The sequence below is a fragment of the Zalophus californianus genome, chromosome 17 (assembly GCF_009762305.2).
Source record: "Zalophus californianus isolate mZalCal1 chromosome 17, mZalCal1.pri.v2, whole genome shotgun sequence".
Lineage (NCBI taxonomy): Eukaryota > Metazoa > Chordata > Mammalia > Carnivora > Otariidae > Zalophus > Zalophus californianus.
Window position 1 is genome coordinate 44046677 of NC_045611.1, and position 22074 is coordinate 44068750.

General features: G+C 48.0%; 1 protein-coding gene across 2 annotated transcripts; it reads left to right on the plus strand.

Moving 5' to 3' along the window:
- Window positions 1–212: 212 nt before the first annotated feature.
- Window positions 213–7734, plus strand: TBCB (tubulin folding cofactor B). 2 transcript variants are annotated; one of them, XM_027617939.2, is made up of 6 exons: window positions 213–415; window positions 915–1058; window positions 3544–3640; window positions 4262–4453; window positions 7231–7303; window positions 7465–7734. In XM_027617939.2, exons 1-6 carry the CDS (start codon window positions 302–304, stop codon window positions 7577–7579), a joined length of 735 nt encoding a protein of 244 aa, XP_027473740.1. In that variant the 5' UTR covers window positions 213–301; the 3' UTR covers window positions 7580–7734. The 2 variants fall into 2 exon arrangements, with proteins under 2 accessions (XP_027473740.1, XP_027473741.1); XM_027617940.1 differs by lacking the exon at window positions 213–415 and adding an exon at window positions 468–649.
- The last annotated feature ends 14340 nt before the right edge of the window (window positions 7735–22074 follow it).

Genomic DNA, 22074 nt, shown 5'->3' on the forward strand with positions numbered 1-22074 from the left:
CCAGTCCTTCCTGTGGGCTTCAGCCTTCGCTCGCCCGGGCAGTTTCCCGGGCGGCTATTGGAAGAACGATGCACCATGGAAGGCCTCTCAGGATTGGCTGGGCCTACCCAAGAGTACGGGAGAGCCCGCTTCCTGGCGTGGAAAAGAGACGGCGGCGATTGGCGGACCCTGCTTGTGGGAGAGCATGGATTGGCCAGGTCGGGAGCAGGGGCGGGGCTGATATCCCAGACGCGGCGGCGGCGGCTGCGGAGCTGGCGTGAGGCGACTGACCGGGCTGCGGACCCCGGCAGGGCGCGGCGAGATGGAGGTGACGGGCTTGTCGGCGCCCACAGTGACCGTTTTCATCAGCAGCTCTCTCAACAGCTTCCGCTCTGAAAAGCGGTACAGTCGCAGCCTCACCATCGCTGAGTTCAAGGTGTGGCCGTGGGGGCGGGGTTCGGAGGGCGGGGCGTGGGGGTTGAGGGGGCGGGGCAAAGGAGAAATGGAGGGTCTTCCCGAACGCGGGGTGGGGCCAGGGATCAACTGAGGTTGAACAGACTGGGGACTGGGCCCCGGAGGGGCGGGCCCAGAGGGAACTTGAGGTTCCAGAAATTGGGGGCGAAGCCAGGGGAAATCAGAGGTTGCATAGGGCGTGGCCAGGGATAACCAGGTGGGTCCTAAATGGTGGGTTTCTTGGAGGAGCAAGGATGGGATGATTGTTACAAGGGGCGGAGCTTAGGGGCGCCTGGCTGGCTCTCCTGGTAGAGCTTGCGATTCTTCATCTCCGTTCGTGAGTTCGAGCGCCGCGCTGGGCGTAGGGTTTACTTTAAAAAATATGAAAATATATAAATATACATACCTTAAAAAAAGGGGGTGGAGCCTCAGGGCAGAGGGTGGGGCCGCTAACAGCCTTCCATCGGCTGCTCCCCGCGCAGTGTAAACTAGAGCTGGTGGTGGGCAGTCCTGCTTCTTGCATGGAACTGGAGCTGTATGGACCTGACGACAAGTTGTACAGCAAGCTGGATCAGGAGGATGCACTGCTGGGCTCGTACCCCGTAGACGACGGCTGCCGCGTCCACGTGAGACCTCCCCTCCATTCATTTATTTATTGAATACTTGCTGTACATTGTTCTGTGTGATAACCGAGATAGGCCCTCCTCTCGTGGAGCCCCCAGTCCAGCAGGGAGAGAGACAGAACCATCACTGGACAGTGACAGCCAAAGTAGTCTGAACTGGGCTGGGAAAAGCCCAGGGAATGGGGAGCCCCCAGAGGGGTACTTGACTCCTCCTGGAAATATCAGAAGAGGCTCCCTGGGGGGGTGGGATGCCTGAGCTGAGACCCGAAGGATGAGGAAAGGGCAACTTAGGATAAGGGGTGGGAGGAGCATGCCAGGAGGAGGGAACAGGGTACAGAGGCATAGTTTGAGGTGGGTCAGGGTGAGTGATGAGACTTGGATGCGTTGGGAGAAGTCGGAACACAGAGGACCTCTGCATGCATCAACTCACGTCATCCTGTGTCCTCCCCTTACTCTTCAGGTATCCCAGCGTCCCAGGTGACCTCCACCTCAGGGCTTTTGCAAGTGCTATATACCCTGAGCCTGCATGGTTCTTTTTCATATGGCTTCACATGGCTCACTCCACCCTTCCTCACACACTTGGAGGGTGTGAAGCCTTCACTGACCTTAGTATAAAATTTAAATCTCCTCTCTTTTCCACTTTACTTGGTTTTTGTCCTTAGCTCCTAGCACCCTGTGACATACTGTGCATTTCCCCCAGCACCTGGAATAATGCCTACTACAGAGAGGATGCTCAGTGAATCATTGTTGGATACTGACCTGAATCCCTAAAATAAGACTTGGAAGATGGTGTGATTAACCCCATTTTGCACAAGATAAAACTTAGCTTCAGGATGGAATTTACTTTCCTAAGGATGAACTATAGTTAGAATTTTCAGCTCAATCTGCATGACTCTGGAAGTCACTGTGCTCAGAGAACTGGTTCTTTGTTACCTTTTAAGTGTTCATTGAGCATCTGTGTTATGCTAGGGGTATAACTGTGAGCCAGGTCTGACCAGGTCTCTGTTTTAGCTCTGTCCAGTGTGTGAGGTAGATGTTAGCTAAACATTCACAGGAACAAATATGAAATGTCAGAGACACGAGAGCCATATAGGAAGAGCTCACAGAGCTGGGAGCACTGATACTGGGGGAACCTGACCTATCAGTGAGGTCTGGGAGGACTTCCTGGAAGAGGTGATGCCTGAGCAGAGACCTGAAAAACAGGAAGAGTTAACTGAGGAAAGGAAAAGAATACTCCAGGAAAAGGGCACAGCATGTGTGCAGACACTGAGGTGGAAAGGAGCACAGTTAAGGACAGGGACTGAGGAGTGGCCTCTCCTCTGGCAGACAGAAGTGGGAGCCAGGGGAGGGCTCTGGGCCAGGACAGTCCTGGTCTGGCTCAGGTGTTCACAGGCTCCCTTTGACTGTGTGTGGGGAGCAGACTGCAGAAGACCAGAGGAGTAGGGAGACTGGGGAGGCGGCTTCTTCCATAGTCCAGGTGGTGCAGTGGGGCCTGGATCATAGTGGGCGTGGGTCAGGATAGTACCGCGCCCCCAGGACTGAGACTTTGGTCTGACAAGTGGGCAGCCTCAGCCCCAGATGCTGGTGGGCCAGGCACGGGTCGTGGCGTCCTCAAACAGGAGGTTTTCACACATGGATTCAGGTGTCGACAGGCCTCTCACTTTTGAGGCCAGTTGAGGAAGGTTTCCTAGAGGTGCAGCCTCTGGGGAATTTTTTTTGTTTGTTTTAAATTCTTTTCCTGTTTATAAATATTCCCTGTATTTGAAGTGCCTGACTGGCTCAGTCGGTAGAACATGTGACTCTTGCTCTCAGGGTTGTGAGTTCAAGCCCCATGTTAGGCACACAGATTACTTAAAAACAATTTTTAAGTATATATATAAAATATATTAATCTATATTTGTTGCCTAAAATAATAGCCACCTCAAATTTACAAGATCCTTAATACAGAAAGTAGAAATTCTTAGCGATCCTGGCCAGAGAAAAGGGCCGTTTCTGTTTTGCTGTGTTACCCCAGTGGCTCGGGCCAAACACCTGAGAGTCTTTGCTGACCCCTCTCTTTTCCTCACACTTATATCCAGTCTGTGTGCAAACCCTGTGGACTCCACCTCCGGAATCTCTCTCGAGTCTACACTCTTCTGCCCCACTGCGCCTGCCCTGTCCCAGCCTCCATCTCACTCCTGGACTCCACAGCAGCCCTTCCCGGGGGGGGGGGGGGGGGGGGGGGGCGTGGGGGCAGGCTGCAGTCTGCTCCCCACCTGCAGCCAGAAGGAGCCTGTGAGGCCCTGAGTCAGGTCAGGGCACTCCTGGCTCAGAGCCTCCCTGGCTGCAGCTCAGTCTGGGTAAAAGCCAAAGTCTGCAGTGATCTGTTGTGTCTCCCAGCTTCCCCTGGCTCGCCTCCCCAGCCGCCATGGTGTCCCTGCTGTTCCTGAAAAGGGCTAAAGACATTTCTGCACCCTGCTCCCCACTGACCTCCCTCCCCTCACTACAGGTCATTGACCACAGTGGTGCCCGCCTTGGGGAGTATGAAGATGTGTCCAAGGTGGAGAAATACCAGATCTCACAGGAAGCCTATGACCAGAGGCAAGGTACAGGCACAGAGGGACGGGTGGGGGCATTGGGGGCCAGAAGGCATCTGTGCGGGCGGACAGAGGTCGGGGGCAGACAGGGACCCTGTGGGGGGGTCGGTGGTGTGGGCAGTGGGGACAGACAGACATGGCAAGTGGAGGCCATGGCATGAGGTTGGTGTGTGGACAGATAGGGCTTGTGGGGGCACAGGGTGTGGGGCGTGCATGGGGGAGGTGTGAGGGAGCGCGGGTCAGCAGACAGGGGCATGAGAGGGAAGTCTGGGGTGGGGGGTAGTTAGCGTCCCATGGGGGCATGAGCAAAACAGATCAGAACGTGTAGTGGGCAGGATGAGAGGCTGGATGGAGGCAATTCGACACTGAAGGGATGTCGGAAGATGGGGCAATGGGAGGACTGGAGGCAGGCACCTTCCTTTTAGTTTCTGGATTGTGGAGAGGCCCCAGGAGTCCTGGGGAGAAGCCAGGGCTGTAAGTGGGAGACTCGGGGCTTGGGTGGCAGCCCTCCAACACCCAGAAGAGTTTCTCTCTGGATGTTGGCCCTGTGTGGGTGGAAGGTGATCCCCTTAGGCCAGAGGCCACACCAGGGAAACCACGTCTAAGCCTTGTCCCCCACCCCACCCTCAGACTCAGTCCGCTCCTTCCTGAAGCGCAGCAAGCTGGGCCGTTACAACGAGGAGGAGCGAGCACAGCAGGAGGCCGAGGCCACCCAGCGCCTGAACGAGGAGAAGACCCAGGCCCGCGCCATCCCCGTGGGCAGCCGCTGTGAAGTACGGGCGCCCGGGCAGCCCCCTCGCCGGGGCACCGTCATGTATGTAGGTACGTGGCCCACGGAGGCTTTCTGCTCGGCCCTGAGGTGGGCAGTGCTGGCAACCCAGCCCTCGAGGAGATCCCAGTCCAGCAGGAGAGACAGACCCAGCAATGACAGTGACGGCCCAGAGTGTCCATGGCAGGGCAGTGGGACGCAGAGGTAGAACAGCGTGCACTGTGATGGAGGAGGTGGAGGCCGGAGGGGTCAGTTCTGAGGTGAAAGCACGGGGCGCCGTGCCCGAGCGGAGATGGGGAAGGCACGGGCCAAGGTGATGAGGGCGGGGAGGAGGCAAGCTTCGGGGGCCTGTGTGAGCTGAGAGGCAGTGCCAGACCCGTCCTCGAGAGTGATCCCAGAGGCTTCCTGGGGGAGGGACTGCATGAAGGAAAGGGTGCTCCAGCCAGAGGGCACAGGGAGTGCAAAGGCCGGGAGCAAGAACAGCAGGGCCTGTCTGAGGCAGAGGAAGGAAGCCAGGGAGGGAGGCTCGTGGCTCTTGGGAAGGAAGTGAGGGGAGAGGTAAGAGGTAAGGTCCGGGCAGGAGTGAGGCCGGACCATGCAGGGCCTCAAAGACAGTGGAGAGCAGTTGGGTGTTTATGGGTTTTTTTTTTTTAATTTTTTTTTAAAGATTTTACTTCTTTATTAGAGAAAGCGAGCGTGAGCAGGGGAAGGGGTAGAGGGAGAAGCAGGCTTCCCGCTGAGCAGGAGCCCGAACGTGGGACTCGATCCCAGGACCCTGGGATCATGACCTGAGCCGAAGGCAGACACTTAACCGACTGAGCCAAGGCAGGCGCCCCAGGTCGTTTTTTTTATAACAGCTTTATTGAGATATAATTCACATACCATAAAACTTAAAGCATACAGTTCATTGGTCTTAAGTATGTTTACAGAATTGTGCAGCCATCACCACAGTCAATTTTAGAACATTCTCATCTCGCCAGAAAGAAACTCCATAAGCATTAGCAGCCACTCCCCATTTCTGAAACCTCGACTCCCCCAGTCCGGGGCAGCCATTAATCAATGTTGTCTCTGTAGACTGTTTTGGACATTTCATATAAATGGAATCCTGTAAGATGTGGTCTTCTGTGACTGGCTTGTTTCACTGAGTTCTCGAGGTTCATCCGTGTTGTAATACGAGTCAGTGCTTTGTTTCTCTTTATGGCCGACTAATTCCGCATTGATCGGCTACACCACATCTTACGGATTCGTTCATCAGTTGATGGATGTTTGGGTCCTTTCCGCGGCTTGTCTGTTATGAATAATACTGCTGTGGACATTCTTGTATAAGTTTTTGTGTAGACACGGATTTTCATATTTGGCACGTAGGAGTGGCATTGCTAGGCCACATGGTCACTCTAACTTTGGAGGAGCTTACGCCATGTCATGGGCACACCAGCGGTGTATGAGGGCTCCACCTTCCCCACATCCTCGCCAACACACTTATTATCTGTCTTTTTAATTATAGCCATTTTAGTGTGTACGACGTGGGACAGCATTGGGGGTTTGATTTGCATTCCTTTGATGGCTAATGAGATTGACCATCTTTTCATGAGCCATTTGTATATTTTACTTAGAGAACCGTCTATCCAGATCCTTCACCCATTTTTTAACTGGGTTGTTTAGTTGTTGTTGTGTATTAGTTTTATGAGGCGGCCTTAACCAAGGAATCACACACCGGATGGCTTAAATGACAAAAATGTATTTCTCTGCGTTTTGGAAGTTGGCAGTCCCAAGATCAAGGCCTTGGCGGGTTTGGTTTCTTCCGAGGCCTGCTTGGCTTGAGATGGCTGCCTTCTTGCTGGGGCCTCACATGGTTTTCCCTCTGTGTGCGGGCACGTCCCCGGTGTCTCTTTGGGTGTCCAGATTTCCTCCTTTTATAAAGACACCAATTAGATTGGATTATATCCCACCCTAGTGGCTTCATTTTAACTTAATCACCTTTTTAAAAGCCCTGTCTCCAAATACAGTCACATTCTGAAGTAGTGAGGGTTAGGACATCATCATGTGAATTTTGGCAGGCACAATGCAGCCCATAAGTTGTAAGGATTCTTTATATATTCTAGATACAATTCTCTTATCAAATATATGATTCGCAAATATTCTCTCCCATTCTTTTTTTTTCCCCTCCCATTCTGTAGGTTGGTTGTCTTTTTACTTTCTTGATAGCGTCCTTTGAAGCAGAACATCTTAAAATTTTTATGAAATCCAATTTATTTTTTGTTCTTGCCTATACTTTTGGTATTATATCTAAGAAACCAGTGCCTAATATAAAGGTTTACTCCTGTATTTTCTTCTAAGAGTTTTATAGTGTTATGTTTTGCGCAATGGTCTTAGACCCATTTTGAGTTAATTTGTGTGTGTGACGTGAGATGAGTCCAACTTTCTTCTCTTGTGTGTGGATATCTAGTTGTCCCAGAACTATTTGTTGAAAAGACTATTCTTTCCTCCTTGTATAGTCTCAGCACCCTTGTCATTTGATCATAAGCATTGTGGATTTTATGCCAAGTGGGATGGGCGGCCTTTGAGGAATTTGGGGCAAGGTAGCCGTGCTATTTACTTTAAATTTGTACAGACTCCTCCAGCTGGGGGTGTTGAGTAAATAGGGGATCCGGGTTAGGAACAGTGAGACCAGTGAAGGGGGCTATGATATTAGTCTGGGCAGGAGATGGAGGTGGCCCTGGGTGGTAGCAAGCAGAGGTTTTTGCCAGGATAGGCTTTGTACTCAGTGGGTGGGAATAAATCTGGGGTGAGCTGCATCCAGAGGTTTCATTGGGCTTTCTTTCCTGGGCAGGACTCACAGATTTCAAGCCTGGCTACTGGGTTGGCGTCCGCTATGATGAGCCACTAGGGAAAAATGATGGCAGGTAATAAGCAATCCTATTTGGGCATCTGTGTGTGTGTCTGGGCCTGTGTCTGAGTGTGCATATGTGTGCTTATACGTGGAAGTGCATGTTGGGTGAGCATCTGGGGTGGGAGCCGTGTTGGGGCCCTTTCTGACCACTGCCTCCCCCATCATGCCCTGCAGTGTGAATGGGAAACGCTACTTCGAATGCCAGGCCAAGTACGGCGCCTTCGTCAAGCCATCAGTGGTGACAGTGGGGGACTTCCCTGAGGAAGACTATGGGTTGGATGAGATGTGACACCCAAGGAAAGGCATCCCCCTGCTCCAACTAATTCGCCTACTCATTGCCCCTCCCTGTGTGTGCCCATGGCCCTCTTCCCTGAGCCCACTTTTATTTTATTCACCTTGCCATTGACTTTTGAGACTCATGCAATAAATTTGCGGGAAACCTGGGAGGTGTTGGAGGACTTGATGATTACTGGAGGGGTGGGCGGTGGCTGGGTGGGTGAGGGTGAAAGAGGAGGCTGGGTAAAGAAGAGGCTGGGCAGGATAAGGCAATATTCCTTAGCTCATAGCTGGGGGCCCATGAGACTGTTCTTTGTCCTTTATTAGTTACTGTAATGTTTTTGCTGCTTAACAAAGGGACCCAAAATAATAGTGGCTTAAACAAGGTAGTTTATTTCTCATGTAAAGTCTCATGTAATCACCAAGAGCTGGTATGGTGATCTCTCTCTGTCAGTGGCCAGTCTCCGTACATGTATCTTATTGCTGTCCCTTCTCCTCACGATTGCCACATCATCAGCTCCAGGCACCAGGGAGAGGGGAGGGGAAGGCTACCTCTTGCCTTTAAGGAATATGTGCAACTCAAAACTTGTTTCTCTTTCATTGACCAGAATTTTGTCTCATGGCCACATGTAGTTGCAAAGGAGACTGGGAAATGTAGTTTTTATTCTGGGCAGCCATGTTCCTAGCCAAATATCAGAAGTTCCTATACTACAGAAGCAGGGGAGAAGGGATATTGGGGGTCAATAAGTTGTTCCACCACAGTTCCTGTGGGTGGGAGACCTTACCTGTTCGCTTAATAATACTTTTAAAAAGAAATCAAAAGACTAGAAGTAGGGGCGCCTGGGTGGCTCAGTTGTTAAGCGTCTGCCTTTGGCACAAGTCGTGATCCCGGGGTCTTGGGATCGAACCCGCATCGGGCTCCCTGCTCTGCGGGAAGCCTGCTTCTCCCTCTCCCACTCCCCCTGCTTGTGTTCCCTCTCTCGCTGTGTCTCTCTCTGTCAAATAAAGAAAATCTTTAAAAAATGTATTAAAAAAAGATTGGAAGTAGCATGGAGCCCCTAAGCGTTGTCAAGCTGGGCAAAGTACATTGTGCCCTCAGGTATGACTTGTACGCATGCAGTCCCTGCATTCTGGGGAACTTGGGTCACACTGCGCATGTGCAGAAGCCCCTCATTCGCTCCTTGAAGTTTTTCCTGGGGTGACTCACAGATTCTCTCTCACACACGGGGAAGCCACACATACACACAGGAAACACTGAGATTCACATCAGACACCCACGGTGATAGATACGCCCCTGTACATCTACTGAAACTGTCAATGTATAAAAACAACAAAATAACTGGTTACTTTAGAAAAAGATCCCAAGGCTTAGGCCTTTACAGTGTCAGACTGAGGAGCCTTAGAGGGGAGGTCCCCCAACTTCCCAACCAGCACCTACCAATTTAAGTTCAGCCAGAGTCCATGAACCTTGATTTCATAAGTTCTCAGGTCATTGCAGATGGAAGACAGTAAATATCCAACACTGTCTACAGTTTTTGAGCGCCCCCACTGTATGTCAGGCCTCATATTGGGGACACGTTCATGAAGTGGACACAGTCCTTGCCTGGGAGGTAAAGGCAGACAGATTGTCTCTTATCTTTTTTTCCACTGTGATAATTATGAATCAGGTTGCCGGCAGTGGGGGAAGAAGAACAAAATCAGTACATCGGCTAGTGGTGCTGGGATAGAGACATTTGAACAGGAATCAACTGAACAAGAAGGGACAGGGCTCTGTAGGCCTGAAATCATCCCTTTGGTGATTCATGCCCATCAGGAACTTGATCCCTTTGCTAAACACAAAGGCTGAATGCGGGGGGGCCTGGGTGGCTCAGTCGTTAAGCGTCTGCCTTCGGCTCAGATCATGATCCCAGAGTCCTGGAATCGAGCCCCGCATCGGGCTCCCTGCTCCGCGGGAAGCCTGCTTCTCCCTCTCCCACTCCCCCTGCTTGTGTTCCTGCTCTCGCTGTCTCTCTCTCTGTCCAATAAATAAATACAATCTTTAAAAAAAAAAAAAACAAACTTAGGCTGAATGCAACCTTTGTCTTGGAGCTGAGCTGAATCAGTAACTGAACATGCTTAATGGCTTGCTGGAGTTGATTCATGTGCCAATTAGAAACGGGATTATTCAGTAGGTTAAGAGAGGTGGTGTAACTTTACTGAGGAAAAGCACAGACTTGGAAGCCAGGCAGCCTGGGTTCAAACCCCAGCTCTGTCATGCGGCCCCTGGGGGACTGAACAAGTATTCCTTCTCTCCGGGTTTCAGTTTCATTCCTATAAATCGGGGGTAATGACAGCACTTCCCCCTAAATGACTGTTGTAAGCATTAAATGAGCTAATACATAGTAAGCGCTTAAATCAGAACCAGCTCCAGGCACATAGGTAAATGCCTACTCAGTAAATATTACTAGTAGGTACAGTAACGACTACACACAGCCAACAATAGTAATGCTGGCTTTATTTAAGCCTCACAGAGGGACCTGCCCCTAATTTCTTCACCCTAATTTCTTACCTCACCCCAAGTTTGCACATCTGGGGTGAGTCACCGTCTCGAGAGGCGATTCCCAGAGATTCCAAGATCGACGACGCTAGTTTCCCACGTCTCTGCAACCTCAGGCGGCCCAGACGCGTGCAATAACCACCAGCCGCCACGTGGGGGCAGCAGCGCACTGCTCAGCGAACAGCGCGCAGGGCCTCGTGAAGCGCGGAGTCTCGCTGGCGTTGGGCGGTGGCTCCAGCCTGGCACGCGAACTGCATTTCCCAGAAAACCATGCGACAACCCCCCCTCGTTTTGCTCAACGGAAGCTCAAGCGGAGGTCGCGGGGAATTGTGGGGTGAAGGGATTTGGGCTCCTCCGCGGAGGGCGATGTTGCGCAGGCGTGGATGGCTGCCGGCCTGCCGTCAGAGTTGAATAGAGGGTGGGAACCGACGTCTTGGCGGGGGCGGCAGAGCGGACTTTCGGGGCTCTTCGAAGAACCCAGACGAGGTCACTTTGTGGCCTGGAGCTGGCTGGGCCGTCTTCCTTCCTTTCGGCTTTCCTGCATCTCCACCGGTCATTCACTCTCTAGGCTTGTGGTCGGCAGTCAAGCCGGGTGAAGGCGCTCACATCTTAAATGAAAAAATATCCCCTTTTTCCTCTTTTCTGTCTTCTAAACAGTTAAATCTTTTTTCCCCAACGTATTAAGAGAATTTTAAATTAGAATAGTTAAGAATTTCCCAAGTACCCATCACCCAGCTTCTGTAGTTGTCAAACATATGGCCAATCGTGTTTTATTTATTCTGCTTCCTCTTCTCCTCTTCCATTATTTTAAAGCAAATCTCGGGCAATATATCGTCTCATTTGGAAATGTTTCTGTACGTATCTCTAAACGATAGTTTCAATCACACCTAAAAAAATGCAATAATTCTTTAACATCTAATATAGGTCAGTATTCAGAAGTCTCCGGGTGTTTCATAAATGTCTTTTTTTTTTTAAGATTTTATTTATTTGAGAGAGACAATGTGAGAGAGAGAGCACAAGCCAGGGGCAGAGGGAGAAGAGACTCCTTGCTGAGCAGGGGGGCCCATGCGGGACTCGATCCTAGGACACTGGGATCAAGACCTGAGCTGAAGGCAGACACTTAACCAAGTGAGCCACCCAGGTGCCCAAGATTTTATTTGTTTTGAGAGAGAGCATGAGCAGGGAGCAGGGGCAAAGGCAGAGGGAGAGAGAGAGAATCCCAAGCAGATTCCACATGGAGCTGGACTCAAGGCTGGATCTCATGATCCTGAGATCCTGACCTGAGCCGAAATCAAAAGTTGGTCACTTAACGGACTGAGCCACCCAGGCACCCCTCATAAATGTCTTTTTCCTGTTGGTTTGTTCAGATCACAATCCAGATGATGAGGGAAACAAAGGTAAGAGAAATGTAGATTAAATTAAGTCTCCTTACAGCTTGTAGCCCACGGACAGATACCTGAAACATGCAGAGCGTGACCTTCCTCAAGAAACTCATGGCTGTCTTAATGCCTTAATGTTTATGTTTTAATTTAAAGCCTAAAGGTAACCTTATCTTAACAGCAGCTAGCCCCTCAAGGCCCTGAAAGCCTTGCTTCCAAATTCCTTAGAGACCTATGCTATCCCTAAACCCCACTAATTAAAAAGTATATAATTAGGGCGCCTGGGTGGCTCAGTTGGTTAAGCGTCTGCCTTCGTGGGCTCAGGTCATGATCCCAGGGTCCCAAGATCGAGTCCGGCATCAGGGTCCCTCAGCAGGGAGCCTGATTCTCCCTCTGCCTCTGCTGCTCCCCCTGCTTATGCTGTCTCTCTGTCAAATAAATAAATAAAATATTTTTAAAAAATAAATAAAAAGTATATAATCAGACAATCCCAGTGCAGTTCTTTTTGCATGGGTCCTGTCCCTATGCTGTAATATCACCTCTTTACACCAAAAACATCTCAAGAATTCTTTCTTAGCTGCTCACTCACAAACTCAAAAACTTCCAAATTTCATCACAGACAGGGTTCACACACTGTATTTGATTGATATCTAAGTCTTTTATTCTGCCACATTCCTCCTCCCTCTCAAGCTTCTGGTGGGATTTCTTACAGTCTGATTTGCTGGTTGTACCTCTTGGTATCCTTTACTATATTTTTCTATTCCTGTATGTTCTATAAATTGGTAGATTCAGAAACTAGGTCAGACACAGGTTCAATTTTCGGGTACATATACTTTATGGGTGTTGTTTGAGTTCCTCCATGGAGAGGTACATATGTGCCTCTTGAGTTTGCAACCCCTGTTGTGGTGGTTTTAAAATATGTTCCAAGTTAGGGGGTGCTTGGGTGGTTCAGTCAGTTAAGTATCTGACTTCGGCTTGAGTTATGGTCTCGGGGTCCTGGAATCGAGCCCTGCCTGGACCCCTGTGTTGGGCTCTGTGCTCGGTGGGAAGTCTGCTCCTCCCTCTTCCTCTACCCCTGCCCCTGCTTGTGCTCTCTCTCAAATAAATCTTAAAAAAAAAAAAAAAAGTTCCATGTTCTTTGACACTTCTCTTTTTAACAGCCCTTCCCTTGAGTGTGGTGGGCTGGACTTAGTGCCTCGCTTCTAAGGAATAAAGCATGGCAGAAGTAACAGTGTTGACTTCTAAGACCAAGTCATAAAAGGCATTGTATTGGGATCACTTGCTTGGGGAGAAGCCAGCTGCCCATATTGTGATGACACTCAGCCCTATAGGGAAGACTATGTGGTGAGAAATGGAGGTCTGCGAAGAGTCTGCAAGGAATCGAGGCCCCCTGTCAGCAGCCCTGGGAGTGGGCCCGCTTGGAAGCTGATCCTCCACCCTTGTCAAGCCCTGAGATAAATGCAGTCCTGACCAACTGCATCCCCATGAGAGCTCCTGAGCCACACCACCCAGTTATGCCACTCCTGAATTCCTGACCCAAAGAAAATGAGATAATAAATGTTTTAAGCAGTAACATTTTCTGGGTGCCTGGCTGACTCGGTCAGAACTGCATGCATCTCTTGATCTCGGGGTCAGGAATTCGAGCCGCATGTTGGGTGTAGAGATTACTTAAATAAATGAGTGAGCTTTGAGCTGTTAAATTTGGGTTTTAATTTGTTAGCAGCAACAGGTACTTAATGTACCTGTGTTCCAGTTACCTATTGCTGGATTAAGTATGATCGAAACCTCCGCAACTTAACTCAGACATTTTGTTTTTCCCGCATTTTTGTAGATCAAGAATTTAGGAAGGGTTTACCTTGGGATCTCTCATGTGTCTGAGTCAGAAGTTGGCTGGGATTGGAGTCCTCTCAAGGCTTGACTAGGCTGGTTGTCCAAAGTGACTCAGCAACTTGGCTGAAAGTGATGCTGGCTGTTGGCTGGGAGCTCAGCAGGAACTAAAACCAGAGCACCTCTACATGGCCTTCCAGCATTGCAGTCTCAGGGTAGCGGGACTTATTTTTTTTTTTAAATATTTTATTTATTTGACAGAGAAAAGAGAGCACAAGCAGGGGGAGGGGGAGAGGGAGAGGGAGAAGCAGCCTCCCCACTGAGCAAGGAGCCCAATGCGGGCTCGATCCCAGGACCCAGGGATCAAGACCTGAGCTGGGGCGCCTGGGTGGCTCAGTTGGTTAAGCGACTGCCTTCGGCTCAGGTCATGATCCTGGAGTCCCGGGATCGAGTCCCACATCGGGCTCCCTGCTCAGCAGGGAGTCTGCTTCTCCCTCTGACCCTCTTCCCTCTCGTACTCTCTATCTCTCATTCTCTCTCTCTCAAATAAATAAAATCTTGGAAAAAAAAAAAAAAGACCTGAGCTGAAGGCTCAACTGACAGAGCCACCCAGGTACCCAGGGTAGCTGGACTTCTTACCTGATAGCTGGCTTTCTACAGAGTGAATGTTCTAAGAGAACCAGGCAAAGCTGCAAGGCCTTTTCTGACCCAGCCTCAGAAGTCACATAATATCACTCCTGTTGCTGTCTCTCTCTCTCTTTTATTTTTAAAGATTACTTATTTACTTATTTGTCAGAGAGAGAGCGAGCCCGTACACGAGAGAGCATGTACACAAGCTAGAGGAGCAGCAGGCAGAGGGAGAAGCAGCCTTCCCGCGGAGTGGGGAGCCCGACACGGGGCTTGATCCCAGGACCCTGGGATCATGACCTGAGCCAAAGGCAGATGCTCAACTGACTGAGCCACCCAGGCACCCCTCTTTTTTTTTTTAAGTAATGTCTACACCCAACATGGGGCTTGAACTCACAACCCTGAGATTAAGAGTCACATGCTCTTCCGACCGAGTCAGCCAGGTGCCCCAATACAGAATGTTCCTTAAGGCACTAACTTGGGTCCTTTTACTCTCCCCATTATACACATTCTCCTCTAATCTATTCTTGTGACTTTAATTGCCATCTACCTGCAATTCCCAGGTCTATCTCTAGCCTAGATCCTTTCCCGATTTACAGAGTGATTGCCAAGAGGACAGCTCCCTGCTTCTGCCTTAGGTGTTGCTTAAGGTACCTCAAAAACCAGGCTGTGCCAATTTAAATTTCTGAACCACAGAATCATGAAGAATAATAAAAATTATTGTTGCTTTAAGCTACTAATTTTGGGATAATTTGTTATGCAGTAAAAGCTAACTGATACAGGATTAAGGAAATGTTTTCTGGCTAGCTACAGGCTTTGCAGAAGGGACTATATGTTTCTCACAACATAAATAATCACAATGCCTGATATGATACTGTATGTGGAAAACCCAAAAGACTCCACCCCAAAACTGCTAGAACTCATACAGGAATTCAGTAAAGTAGCAGGATATAAAATCAATGCACAGAAATCAGTGGCATTCGTATACACCAACAACAAGACAGAAGAGAGAGAAATTAAGGAGTCAATCCCATTTACAATTGCACCCAAAACCATTAGATACCTAGGAATAAATTTAACCAAAGAGGCAAAGGATCTGTACTCAGAAAACTATAAAATACTCATGAAAGAAATTGAAGAAGACACAAAGAAATGGAAAAATGTTCCATGCTCATGGATTGGAAGAACAAACGTGAAGATGTCAATGCTACCTAGAGCAATCTACACATTCAATGCAATCCCCATCAAAATACCATCCACTTTTTTCAAAGAAATGGAACAAATAATCCTAAAATTTGTATGGAACCAGAAGAGACCCCGAATAGCCAGAGGAATATTGAAAAAGAAAAGCAAAGCTGGCGGCATCACAATTCCAGACTTCCAGCTCTATTACAAAGCTGTCATCATCAAGACAGTATGGTACTGGCACAAAAACAGACACATAGATCAAATGGAACAGAATCGAGAGCCCAGAAATGGACCCTCAACTCTATGGTCAACTCATCTTTGACAAAGCAGGAAAGAATGTCCAATGGAAAAAAGACCGTCTCTTCAACAAATGGTGTTGGGAAAATTGGACAGCCACATGCAGAAGAATGAAACTGGACCATTTCCTTACACCACACACAAAAATAAACTCCAAATGGTTGAAAGACCTAAACGTGAGACAGGAGTCCATCAAAATCCTAAAGGAGAACACAGGTAGCAACCTCTTTGACCTCAGCCGCAGCAACGTCTTCCTAGAAACATCGCCAAAAGCAAGGGAAGCAAGGGCAAAAATGAACTATTGGGATATCATCAAGATAAAAAGCTTTTGCACAGCAAAAGAAACAGTCCACAAAACCAAAAGACAACCGACAGAATGGGAGAAAATATTTGCAAATGACATATCAGATAAAGGGCTAGTATCCAAAATCTATAAAGAACTTATCAAACTCAACACCCAAAGAACAAATAATCCAATCAAGAAATGGGCAGAAGACATGAACAGACATTTTTCCAAAGAAGACATCCAAATGGCCAACAGACATATGAAAAAGTGCTCAACATCGCTCGGCATCAGGGAAATCCAAATCAAAACCTCAATGAGATACCACCTTACACCCGTCAGAATGGCTAAAATTAACAAGTCAGGAAACAACAGATGTTGGCGGGGATGTGGAGAAAGGGGAACCCTCCTACACTGTTGGTGGGAATGCAAGCTGGTACAGCCACTCTGGAAAACAGTATGGAGGTTCCTCAAACACTTGAAAATAGAGCTACCATACGATCCAGCAATTGCACTACTGGGTATTTACCACAAAGATACAAATGTAGGGATCCGAAGGGGTACATGCACCCCAATGTTTATAGCAGCAATGTCCACAATAGCCAAAGTGTGGAAAGAGCCAAGATGTCCATCGACAGATGAATGGATAAAGAAGAAGTTTTATATATACACAATGGAATATTATGCAGCCATCAAAAGGAATGAGATCTTGCCATTTGCAACGATGTGGATTAAACTGGAGGGTGTTATGCTGAGTGAAATAAGTCAATCAGAGAAAGACATGTATCATATGACCTCACTGATATGAGGAATTCTTAATCTCAGGAAACAAACAGTGTTGCTGAGTGGTGGGGTGGGAGGGATGGGGTGGCTGTGTGATAGACATTGGGTAGGGTATGTGCTATGGTGAGCGCTGTGAATTGTGCAACACTGTTGAATCACAGATCTGTACTTCTGAAACAAATAATGCAAGATATGTTAAGAAAAAAGAAAAAGAAGAAGATAGCAGGAGGGGGAGAATGAAGGGGAGTAAGTCGGAGGGGGAGACGAACCATGAGAGACGATGGACTCTGAAAAACAAACTGAGGGTTCTAGAGGGGAGGGGGGTGGGGGGATGGGTTCGCCTGGTGATGGGTATTCAAGAGGGCACGTTCTGCGTGGAGCACTGGGTGTTATGCACAAACAATCAATCATGGAACACTACATCAAGAACTAATGATGTAATGTATGGTGATTAACATAACAATAAAAAATTTAAAAAAAATAAATAATCACAATGCCAGCACCGGGCCTGGCATATTGTATTCATTCACCCATCCATCCACTCATTCAATCACGTGTTCATTTACTCATTCATCCCATAGATATTTATTGAGATCCTGCCATGTTCTAGGAACCTTACTAGGTACTGTTGCTACTGCAGTAACAAACAAAATCCCTGTCCTCATACAATCTAAAGTGTGGTGTTAGTGTAAGAACAATGTACTGGATAATGTAACAGAATGGTTGGCCAGACTAGAGAACATAAGAATTTACAAGGTAGGGGCACCTGGGTGGCTCAGTCATTAAGTGTCTGCCTTTGGCTCAGGTCATGGTCCCAGGGTCCTGGGATCGAGCCCCACATCAGGCTCCCTGCTCAGCGGGAAGCCTGCGTCTCCCTCTCCCACTCCTCCTGCTTGTGTTCTCTGTGTCTCTGTCAAATAAATAAATAAAATCTTTAAAAAAAAAGAATTTATAAGATAGAAGCATTGTGTCTCATCAGTTGGATTGATCTCTCATTTATTTGGAGAAAAATATCAGTTTGGAATCCCATCTTACATGATAAAACAAAATAAATTCCAGCTGGATTTGAATAATATGTGTGTGGGGGAATTGCACAGTGAAAATCTAATGGATGTTTTTACCAACAATATAATAATATTGAATAACTTCTGGATGGGGAAAGACATTCTGAACTTCAACACAGTGAGGGGAACAAATCATCAAGGAAAAGACTGATGAATTAGGCTGTACAAAGAACTGAATCTTCTATTTTTTTAAAATATTATATTTATAAGAGAGAGAGAGAGAGAGTGGGGGAAGGGGCAGAGGGAGAGGGAGAAGGAGACTCTTCACTGAGCAGGGAAGCCCGATGTGGGGCTCCATCCTTGGGATCATGATCTGAGCCCCAGGCAGACACTTAACTGACTGAGGCACCCAGGCACCTCAGAGCTGAATATTTTATATGTCCAAAAAGGGCATGGGCAAAATTGAAGTAAATATGCATTAGAGAAGTATATTTGCAACAAAAATGATAGACAATTGGTTAACATCCTCAGTGAATGAAGATATTAACAAAATAATGTGAAATTAACATGAAAAACCGACAAATAAAAACGGGCATGGACTATGAAAAAACAATTTGTAGAAGAAATATCAATGGCCAAAAAAACATGAAAACCACATTCACCCAAGAATGTTACTTAAAATACTGGGACACCTCCTTTTGTCTGGCAAATCAGCAAAGATCTTAAACTATGGTTCCCCAAGGCTGAGGACAGTTCGGGGCAATGAGAGACTCCATCCACCACAGTTGGGATGTGAATGGCAATGACCTTTCTGAAGACTTTGTAGCTTGAGTCCAAAGCCTGAAAATATGCCCATCTGTTGATCTATCACTGACATTGCTAGGAATTTAGCCCCTGGAAATAATCAAGGAAGTGGGTAAATATTTTACTAAAAGGATTTTCAAGACACCATTTTTTTTATTATAAAAAACAAGGAAGGAAGGAAGGAAAGGAGGGAGGGAGGGTAAGGAGGGATTGAGGAAGGAAGGACCAAATGTCCAAGCAGAATTTAACAACATTTCAGGAAGTGTTAAGAATACTCAAAGATTGGGATGCCTGGGTGGCTAAGTTGGTTAAGTATCTGCCTTCAGCTCAGGTCGGGCTTCCTGCTCAGCGGGGAGCCTGCTTCTCCCTCTCCCCCCTGCTCATGCTCTCTCAAATAAATAAAATCTTAAAAAAAATTAAATAGGCTTTACGCCCCACGTGGGGCTCGAACTCCCACAACCCCGAGATCAAGAGTCACGTTCTCTACCAAGTGAGCCAGCCAGGCCCCCCACTGAGTTTAAATCTTGACTCTGGTACTTACCAGCTGTGTGATCTTGGACAAGTAATCCCATCTCTCTTCTCATTGGCTTGATAGTAATAACTTCTACCTGCATCAGTCAGAATACGCTAGGTTATGCTGTAGTAACAAATGAGCCCTAGACCTTAGTAGACTAACTCCTCAAATTTTATTTCTTGCTCATAGAAACAACCAGATGTCCTCCATGCCATGGCTCCAGCTAGCTTCCTTCATGTGGCACCTTTGTGCTTGTCCAGCTCCCAAAGTTGCCTAGGCAGGGGATGAAAGCATAGAGCATCCTGCACTGGCTTTTGAATGCTACATTTAAAAGTGACGCTCTGGGAGTGCCTGGTTGGCTAAGTCGGTTAAGTATCTGCTTTCAGCTCAGGTCATGATCTTTGGGTCCTGGGATCAAGCCCCACATCGGGCTCCCTGCTCAGCGGGGAGTCTGCTTCTCCCTCTTCCTGCTGCTTCCCATGCTTGTTCTCTCTCTCTCTTAAATAAATAAATAAAATCTTTTTTTTTTTTTTTTTAAGTGACACTCCCACCAGCACCTGGCTGGCTTAGTCTGTAGAGCATACAACTCTTGATCTCTGGGTTGTAAGTATAAGCTCCACATTGGGCATAAAGATTACTTAAAAATAAAATAAGGGGCACCCAGCTGGCTCAGTTGGTGTAGCATGTAACTCTTGATCATCGGGTCGTAAGTTCGAGCCCCACGTTTAGTGCAGAGATTACTTAAAAATAAAATCTTTAAAAAACTAAATAAAATAAATTTTAAAATATTAAAAGTGACACTCCCAATATTTCTGTTCACATTTTATTGGCCAAAACAAGTCAGATAACCAAGCCTGAGTTCAAAGGAGTCTGGAAGTTGGTGGAGGGCTTTAGTAAGGCTTTTGCTGTACTATCTCATCGATGGTGCTGACATTCAATGAGAAACTTCACCCAAAACATTTTATTCATTCCACAAATATTTACTGAGTACCTAAGATGTGCCAGGCATGTTCTAGGAAGTAGGTACACAGCAGTGAACAAGACAGGGAGCAGCCCCTTGAGGAGCTAATATTCTAGTGGGGGAGAAAGACAAAGAACTGGATAAATAAACTATACATTATGTTAATAGGTGATAAATGATAAAGGCAGTGTAGGGGTGGGGTGGGGTGGGGAGTGTGGGCCTTAAATCAAAGATCTGAACGGACCTTCGTGAGGCGACTAATATGCAGATTTGAGACACTAAGAGGTGAGGCACTAAGGTGTGGCTAGTGAGGGCCTTGGTAATGGGGTAGCAGCCCTCAAGGGCACCAGGAAATGGGCTGGTTGGGTATTGCTGCACTTGCAGAGCCTTCTTGTCAGTGTTCAGCTGGGAACATCCAGGTTAAGCTGCCAGTAGGGTGGGTTTCTTCTCACTTTCTTAAGAGGGAGGAGGTGAGGTCAAAGAGGTGACAGGACAGATCCCTAGCTTAGTGACCATGGTGAGGACTTTGACTTCTTAAGAGGAGAGAGGTGCAGCCAAGGGATGGCCCTGACCTGACTCAGGGTGTCACAGGCTCCCTCTGGCTGCAGATGGGGAGCAGAGCGTGAGGGCAGGCAGGGGAGCAGGGAGCCCAGGGAGGAGCTGCTGTGGTGTCCAGGACTGGGAGGATGGAGCCTGGGCCAGTGCTGGTGGAGGTAGTGCCTGGGCCAGTGCAGGTTTCCTGACAGGTTGGAGTAGGTGTGGAAGAGAGGTCAGGGATGATCCTGGACAGAGGTGCCATCAACCTAGATGGGGAAGTGGGGGAGGGAGCAGGTTTGGAAGTCAGAAGCTCAGTTTAGGATGTGTGAAGTTTGAGACACTTCTAAGATCCCCACGGAGAAGGTGAGGAGAATGCAGTTTGTAGGAGCCTGGAGATGTCTGGGTGGAAGACAGAAATCTGGTTATTAACAGCCTAGAGATGGAATTTAACCATGTATTTGGTGGAGATCCTCTATGGCATGAGTGGGGTACAGAGGATCCCACTGAGGCTTGGAACTGGCCAGGGCTAAGGGGTCAGGGAGACTGATCTAGGTGACAGTAAGTGGCATGAGATGGCAGCGTGTGTTACGAGAAAGTATAAGTTACAAGCAAGCAACTGCAAGCCTCACCCAGTCTCGGGTGGGGGAGGAGACAGGGAGTGCTTCCTAGAAGTGACTCCTGAGCTGACACCCAAGCCTGAGTACCTACATCACCAGGTAAAAAAGTCAGGAGTGTTCCAGGTCGAGGACACAGCCCAGGCAAAGGCCTGGCAGCAAGTGAGTCCTGGAGAGGGCAGACAGCGGAAGCTTTCCAGTGTGGCAGGGAAGGGTGTGGTGAGAAGGGAATTTGGATGAGTCATCACCAAAAGTTTTGGCATCAGCCATGCCCAGGTTTACACCTGGTTCTGCCATCCTGTGTGACCTCGGGCAAGTGACCCGGCCTCCAGGTTTCTCTCCTGTAAGATCCTGCTTCATAGGCAAGGCTTGTGTAGCAATTCCTTGGCCTGGCTCCTAATGCAGTTTTGTCTGTGGTGATCTTGTTAAATGGGCTATTATCATATTAATTATATTATTTTTTTTAAGTTCATTGTTTTTAGTAATCTCTACACCCAATGTGGGGCTCAAACTCATGACCCCGAGATCAAGAGTTTCATGCTCTTCCCACTCAGCTAGCCAGGTGCCCCAGTACTAATTATATTACTGAAAAGTCAATGCATTAGGGTAGTGGTTAAGGTTACAGGCTAGGGAGTTTACCCTGAGTCAGTTTATTTGTAAAATGGAAATGCTGCATACATCCATTCCATAGGACTGTTATAAGGGCATGGTTATATGTAAAGTGCTCAGGAGAGTGCTTGGCAGTTATTTTTATCAGTATTATCTAAGGGTGAGTCAGTCAACCACCTGAGGAATCCAGGTGGGCTGCAGGAGGAGGGAACATGGGTACAGGCACACAAAATGATTCCTCTCTACTAAGCGTTTACCACTTAATTCTGCAGGGGAATGGGAACCCCTGTTCTCATTTTACAGATTATTAAGTCCTTGCTTAAACAAACCAAAACAAAAAACAGCCTTGCTCGGAGCCCAAAGGATCCCACTTATTAAATAGCAGAGCCAGGATTCAGACTCAAGCTAAGCCAGCCTCCAGGGGAGATTCTAAGGGCCAGACATCCAGAATGCCTGGGAACCAGATTTAACTCCCTCTGAGGAGCCCTGAAGTTTGGAGGCTGGAGCCCGAGAGCGAACGATCTCCAAAGGAGGTTTCAGTCGCC

Bases quoted from the DNA above. Each gene is read 5' to 3' on its own strand.
- TBCB (XM_027617939.2), top strand. From the start codon at position 302: ATGGAGGTGACGGGCTTGTCGGCGCCCACAGTGACCGTTTTCATCAGC. The intron at 1,059-3,543 runs GTGAGACCTCCC...CCCTCACTACAG, and splicing joins ACGACGGCTGCCGCGTCCAC to GTCATTGACCACAGTGGTGC. The intron at 3,641-4,261 runs GTACAGGCACAG...CCCCACCCTCAG, and splicing joins AGCCTATGACCAGAGGCAAG to ACTCAGTCCGCTCCTTCCTG.